General features: G+C 40.2%; 1 protein-coding gene across 1 annotated transcript in view; it reads left to right on the top strand.

Moving 5' to 3' along the window:
* The window catches only part of LOC107681970 (E3 ubiquitin-protein ligase HUWE1-like), a 50,012-nt gene that overhangs the window by 8,225 nt on the left and 34,348 nt on the right, over positions 1-7,439 (top strand). The window contains 14 exon segments of the mRNA XM_016478364.1: positions 1-61; positions 766-867; positions 968-1,048; positions 1,271-1,377; positions 2,265-2,442; positions 2,522-2,613; positions 2,747-2,949; positions 3,072-3,129; positions 3,320-3,496; positions 3,615-3,860; positions 4,740-4,873; positions 5,298-5,398; positions 5,659-5,847; positions 5,947-6,163. The exon segment at positions 1-61 is cut by the window's left edge and continues 31 nt beyond it. Coding sequence (XP_016333850.1) covers positions 1-61; positions 766-867; positions 968-1,048; positions 1,271-1,377; positions 2,265-2,442; positions 2,522-2,613; positions 2,747-2,949; positions 3,072-3,129; positions 3,320-3,496; positions 3,615-3,860; positions 4,740-4,873; positions 5,298-5,398; positions 5,659-5,847; positions 5,947-6,163 — 1,946 coding nt within the window.

Genomic DNA, 7,439 nt, shown 5'->3' with positions numbered 1-7,439 from the left:
CCAAAGATCCAGAGGCCCAGCACAGCTACTGAGACAGAGGACATGGACACAGATATGGACAGTTAGTACCATCTCTGTTATGTTTACTGCATGGGGCACTATATTTAGTTTATCCTTATTCAAAACTGTGTATAGTATCCACACACTCTCATCTACACACTAGGCCAAGGTTTTGTAATAATTTGTGGATTTGTTTTTGTGGTTCACATCCCTGTTTGCTCAGGGTCCCCAGAATCATCCTAACCTTATGGTGCTGGTTGTAAGAATGCTTATTTTATATCCCCCATTTTAGGCTAATTCATTATTTAAAATAAATCTGGCATTATTCATAAAATCTGGTTATCATTGTTATTCTGGTTACACAATAAACTGTATCTGGCATTTCATTCAACAAACTCCTATGGCTTCTCTTTGGGCCACCCCGTCAAGCAAGTAAATACTAAGAACACATATTCCAAGTCTTCTGAAGCTATATAATAGAAATTAATGGTTTGCAATCGCATGAGTACTAACTACATTTTTAAGTTAGTAAAAAATGCTTTTGTCAATGTAGTGTCAGAGGTTGCCATGGAGAGCAGTCCTGGCCCATCCACTTCTGGTTCCAGAGCAGAGATGGATTTGCGAGCACAGAGCAGTGCAGCCAGCACTCCTAGAGCAGGTACAATAAGTATACTTGCAAGTCAGCGGGTCTCCTTTATATTAGTACAGGTCTACAGGAGAAACTGTGGACAGTTTGGTAATGCATATTTTCTTCTTTCCTAACAGGAGTGCAGTGCATTCCTCAGAGAGCCGCTCTGTTGAAATCTATGTTAAACTTTTTGAAAAAAGCCATTCAGGACCCTGCATTCTCTGACGGCATTCGTCATGGTATAAAACTGCATTTAATGATGCTTTAATTTTTACATTGTGGTTAGAGCGTTTTTATTTGCTGAAAGTGATATTCATTGCCTTTGCACTCTCTTTATAGTAATGGATGGGTCCCTCCCTACCTCTCTGAAACACATCATCAGTAATGCAGAGTATTATGGACCCTCACTGTTTCTCCTGGGTAAGCACATGGAGAACAATACTTCTGGTGCTGCTGATATATTAGCCAAACTCTTTATGCGCAACATTTTGTAGATCTGTCTTCAAGGTCACAAAGTAGAACATTGCAACATAGTATGGTTAAAAGGCCCTTTGTGGATTTAATTGGTTTGAATCTTGACTAGTTTATTTGTCTACCCTCTATATTTCTTTCTAATTCTATTTCTCTTGTTCTCGGTTTCAGCGACGGAGGTGGTGACTGTTTTTGTGTTCCAGGAGCCCTCTCTACTGTCATCTCTGCAGGACAATGGTCTCACCGATGTCATGCTACATGCACTGCTCATCAAAGATGTGAGTCTGCCTTAACAAAATAACTTGTCTCTGAACCATCTCTCTTTCCCTTTCACTTTTATTTTTGTGCCCACTAGGGGTGTGCGATATATATCGTCTGCAATAATTTCGTAATTGTTGTTTTAACGATGTGCGATTTGACTTCATGTTTTAAATCATTTCAAATATCAGTATTCAACGTTTTATGTTTAATATATCAAAACATTATTTATGTATTTGTAATTGCAGGTTAAATGCATTCATGTCTTGCATTAAACAAAATACATGTGTGTAAATACATCTAAATGCCACTTCAGATGCAGCTTCTGTTGATTTCATTTGCTTGGTAACAGCCCAGATGTCTTATTATTATTATTATTATTATTATTATTATTATTATTATAATTCCCTGATTAAATGTAAGAATTTGACTCAAAAGATAATGGACACTTTTAGAAAAAATGGCTTTATAAAGGTTAAAATGTAAAAATCAGTGTAAACTTATTGGAAAAGATTAATTTCTATCAGTATGAACTGACCACCACACAGAATATGAAGAATATTAAAAACATTAGGAGTCAGTTGTCTTCGGCAGTCCTTAAGGTACCAGCACAGTAGCAAAATATCGTCTAATTATCATTATCGATAAAATCCTAGAAAATATCGAGATATTATTTTTTGTCAATATCGCACACCCCTAGTGCCCACACATTCGATCCATTTTAAAACTCCTTTTGTCTGTTTCAATTTCTTTCACCACCCCCTTTTCAGTCGTGCTAGACCCTTTATATCCCTTTTCCCCCACTAAATCATTTTGTAATGTTTTTCCATCGCTGGATTCCTCCCTCTTGGATAGTCCAGCAACTCATGGCGTATTTTAGACCCATTTTATGCCTTTATTTCTACAGGTCCCTGCTACCAGAGAGGTGCTGGGTTCCCTGCCTAATGTCTTCAGCGCCCTGTGCCTGAATACCCGTGGTCTGCACTCATTTGTGCAATGCCAACCCTTTGAACGGTTGTTCAAGGTGCTGCTCTCGCCAGACTACCTGCCAGCCATGCGCCGTCGACGCAGCTCTGACCCACTAGGTGAGTGGCCCCTATAGGTGTACCTGTGTTTGGAGATAATAGGATTGTTTCTAACAGACAGTTTAATTTTATGAAACAGGTGACACTGCTTCTAACTTGGGCAGTGCAGTTGATGAGCTAATGCGGCACCAGCCCACACTTAAAACAGATGCTACAACAGCCATCATCAAGGTAAAGCGGATAGTGCTGAAACATTTTGACACATCGTCTTTAAGAAATGCCCTTTATTGCAGTTTTATATGCATATTTATACTTCCTTTTGTTCTGAGTCCTTGAATTTGATTATTAACTTGACCTTTAACAGTTGCTAGAGGAGATCTGCAACTTAGGCCGATCGCCAGAATACATCTGCCAGAAACCTTCCATACAGAAAGCAGATGGGACCGTCACGGTGCCTCCAGCTCGCTCGAACCATGCTGCAGAGGAGGCATCCAGTGAGGATGAGGAGGAGGAAGAGGCTCTACATACCTTTAGCCAACAGCAGGGGGAGCCAGAAAGCAACAGGCAGTTAGTGCATCAAAATAGCTTCTAGTGTTCCTTGCTTTCAATGCCATGTGCGAGAAATCTATATTGTTTTAGATATAATTAATAGACCTTTTTTTTTTTTAACAAATTAATGGTTTTTACAGAGTGGTGGGAACAGAGGAGCGAATCCCCATTCCTCTTATGGATTACATTCTGAATGTGGTACGTGCAGAGCTACACTCTTTGCATCTTGTCTTGTACTTTTCCCATCTAATTATTATTCTTCAGACTGTCTATTCTGGCTCAATCTTATTGCATTCGCACAGTTCATTGGCTGTTTGTCAAAATGCATTGTCTAAATTTAGATGACTGCTCCACGGACTGGAACTAACATATGTGCCTTTCCTTTTAGATGAAATTTGTGGAGTCCATTCTTAGTAACAACACAACAGATGACCACTGTCAGGAATTTGTCAGTCAGAAAGGACTCCTGCCACTGGTGTCAATCCTTGGGCTGCCCAACCTGCCCATTGACTTCCCCACCTCTGCTGCCTGCCAAGCTGTGGCAGGAGTCTGTAAATCTATACTGGTAAGATTGACACCTACCTGTAGGAAATGTAGTTTTCCCGTAATAATGCTTTAGATGCTGTGATATTTAGTGTTTTAATTTTATTATTTTATCCCCTCACTTTCTTACTGTGCCTTAGACTTTGTCCCATGAGCCGAAAGTTCTCCAGGAGGGTCTGTGTCAGTTGGACAGCATACTGTCTGCTCTGGAGCCTCTTCATCGACCCATCGAGGTTCCTGGTGGCTCTGTGCTGCTCCGAGAGCTGGCCAACGCAGGCCATGTTACGGACGCCACACTGTCGGCACACGCCACCCCGCTGCTGCACGCCCTGACGGCAGCACATGCATACATCCTCATGTTTGTTCATACCTGCAGAGTTGGACAGGTATGCATATAGGCAGCTATACAGTTTCCAGTATTAGGACTGCAGCTAATCATATTTTGATAATTGATTAATCTGCTGATTATTTCTTTGATGAATCGGTTAAAAAAATATTTTGAATTGGAAAAAATTATTTAAACCTTAAAGTTATTCCTCATCCTGCCCAATGTTGTCCTCCAAACAATGTGCAATTTGAAGGAAATGAAAGCATCTATGCTTTATATGTGCAATTAAACATTATGTGCAGAAAAAGGGGGTTACAGTTTAAACCAGGGGTGCCCAAACTCGGTCCTGGAGGGCCGGTGTCCTGAAGAGTTTAGCTCCAACCCCAATTAAACACACCTGAACCAGCTAATCAAGCTCTTACTAGGCATACTAGAAACTTCCCGGCAGGTGTGTTGAGGCAAGTTGGAGCTAAACTCTGCAGGACACTGGCCCTCCAGGACCGAGTTTGGGCACCCCTGGTTTAAACTGATTGCTTACCATTTGAAAGAAGTTAAAATCAATAAAAAAAACACTGACTAAATGTTAACTGGTTGAAGTTAGGAGGAACACGCATTCACTTTTCAATCATTTAGATAAACATATTACACTTATACTGTTACAACAACTTTTTTTGCATTTAGAATTCTAAACGAAGTGTCTAAAAATAAATATTTTTGAAAGTTATTGTGCTGCATCTGATTGTGTGTGCTGGTGCTCATAATAATCAGATGTTGATTATTTTCATTATTGAATATTATCAGTTTTCGCATTTAGTTGTTGCTGCTCTATTATTTAACAATTAGTGACTAAGCAAAAAGAGTCTGGAAGTGTGAGAAGCTGTTTAGAGTGTGAGAACTGATGTGGTGTTAACCGTACCTCATGTTCCTATTCTTTCAGAGTGAGATCCGTGCTATCTCAGTGAATCAGTGGGGATCTCAACTGGGTCTGAGTGTTTTGAACAAACTGAGTCAGCTCTACTGCTCTCTAGTGTGGGAGAGCACTGTGCTGCTGTCCCTCTGTACACCAAACAGGTTAGTACTGCTCTCGCCTCACATGGTGGACCTTTCACTAATCCACTCCATAGGCACTTTTAAATCCACCATCTATTTTGTAAATGCATGTTATAGATCTTATTGTGAATGTAAATGTTTCTTTTTTTTTTTACCTCGTATTGTTTAACTAAAATGTCATAAATTGATCTTCCGGTGAAACACTTTTCTCTGATGTATGCTAGATTTCTCCAGTTATTTAGTCCACTTAAACCTTGCTCCTTCGCAACTGACTGCAATGCAATGCTTGCATTTGTTTTTGAGTGACATTTGTCACAATATGGGGGTGAAAAAATTATCTTGCTGCATACTATACAGCATAGAATTAGGCTAGGTGATTGTCTGCTAACTAAAACTGATTGTTTTTATTTATTTATTTGTAATTTGTTTCATTTGTCTTTTGCAGTTTGCCTCCTGGCTGTGAGTTTGGTCAGGCCGACATGCAGAAACTTGTGCCTAAAGAGGATAAACCCTCCAGCAGCACAGCAGCTGCAGGAAGGAGAACTGGTAAACATACTGCAATAACTGCATAGTGGCAATTTCACAGTAAAATTCTTTATAAAGCTCACTACCTTTCTTTGCCTCCTTATTTGATAAGATTTTATGTGTACAATTTTTTGGGGGTTATTTTAGCCATCAGTTTCTCTCTTTTATTTCCTCTTTCATGTCTTTTTGCACCTCGGTTCCTTTTATTTGCATTTCATGTCCTTTTTTTGCTGGTTTGCATTTTCTTTTTCTTTTCTAAAGCCCTTCTCTCTCTCCATCAGCTGAGACTGAGACCCTGTCTGTGGGGGTGGATCCCTCTGCTCAGGGTTTGCTGGAAGGAATGGGCCTGGATGGAGACTCTCTCGCTCCCATGGAGACAGATGAGCCCACAGCCACTGACCCAAAGACCAAGTCCAAACTCACCCCTGCCATGGCAACACGCATCAAACAAATTAAGCCTCTGCTCTCAGGTCAGAGCCAATAGAGCTGTCTCAACCATTTTAATCTGTTATTTAATAAGTAAAATCAGAAACCCTGAATAACATTGCATCTATCTCTTTATCCCCCAGCCTCCTCTCGTTTGGGCAGGGCTCTGGCAGAGCTCTTTGGATTGCTGGTGAAGCTCTGTGTGGGCTCACCTGTCCGTCAGCGGCGCTCTCATCATACCACCAGCACAGGCACCGCCCCAACACCGGCGGCTCGGGCCACCGCTTCTTCTCTTACTAAACTCCTCACCAAGGGCTTGAGCTGGCAGCCGCCTCCCTATACACCCACACCACGTTTCAGGTAAATACACCTGCTGCTTTGTAGCAAAGTTTACCCTATAATTCTGAACATACCATTAGTATCTTTAATGATAGTTTAGTAAATGGAGCTGCTGATAGTTGTCGTGGAATTTCCAAATGCTAATCTGACTTCACCACAGACAGTTTAAACAGCTACCAGTTGTTAATGTAATTGCAGTAGCTTGAGCAAATTCCCTGAATTCCCCGAATACTTACAATCCAATCCAATACTTCCCTGAAGTATGGTGACGGCGTCCTGTCAAGAAGCTACTATCACTACCTTAATCACACATGAGCACACAGGTCTTTAGCATCTATACACTCTCACTGCCCTTCTCCGCTGTATGCTGGTCTAACACAGGATCTTTAATACTAACTCAGAGTATTACAGCCTCAGCCCGAGGAAGGCTCTATAGTCTCCCAACACTATCACGGTCTTTGCGGTGGTCTTTTGAGTGTAGAAGTCTTTAGTACTTCTATTCTTCAGCTACGCAGCATATACCAGACACCACTCCCAAGTTGCTCTTTGCAGGAATGAACCTTTCAACAACCAAGAGAGACTCCCTGAACAGAAGGAGACATGAACATTTATACCTTGTAGTTGAGTAAAAAAATCAATGTCACTCAAGTCTTCACTGTAATTGGTTCTACTGATCTGGTCATTGGTTTGTCATATGACCGTTAGTAGGGCTGGGCAAAAAATCGAATACAATTTTCATGCGAATCTCGTCAGTAAAGCCGCTTCCGGTGATTAGTAGTAAATCTCCAGCACGTGCTTTCAGATGGAGCGGCATTTACTACTAGGGGTTGACCGATACGTGTTTTTCAGGGCTGATACCGATTATTACAGTTCAAGTAGACCGATAACCGATGTTTTGAACCGATATATATGTCTGGTGTAAAAATGAAAATTAATGTAATTAAAAAAAAATGTATATAATAAGTGTAAATAATTTAATTGTCTTCATAGCTATATTGTAGAAGTTAAGAAGACTGCAACTATTTTCATGAAACTATAACACTAATAGCCTTTTACAGGCACACTTAGTTCAGTAGCCTATTGAAATGTCTTGGCGTATGTGACACTAGAAATTTCAGTTAGTTTTAATTTCCAGTACAGTGCAATGCATAAATCAGTTTAATTTATCTTTTAATCAAATGAGTTAAACTCTTTATTTTTTGGCAAAAGGTTTACTATTAAAATTAAAACATGGAAGAAATGGCGTATTGTGTGATTATTCTTTTAAACAAAAGTTGTAATAATTGTTGTAGTTGTA

This window comes from Sinocyclocheilus anshuiensis, unplaced genomic scaffold, assembly GCF_001515605.1.
Source record: "Sinocyclocheilus anshuiensis isolate Anshui unplaced genomic scaffold, SAMN03320099.WGS_v1.1 scaffold2090, whole genome shotgun sequence".
NCBI classification, from domain to species: domain Eukaryota; kingdom Metazoa; phylum Chordata; class Actinopteri; order Cypriniformes; family Cyprinidae; genus Sinocyclocheilus; species Sinocyclocheilus anshuiensis.
The sequence above is the reverse complement of the archived record's forward strand: the minus strand, read 5'-3'. Positions and strand labels throughout refer to the sequence as shown.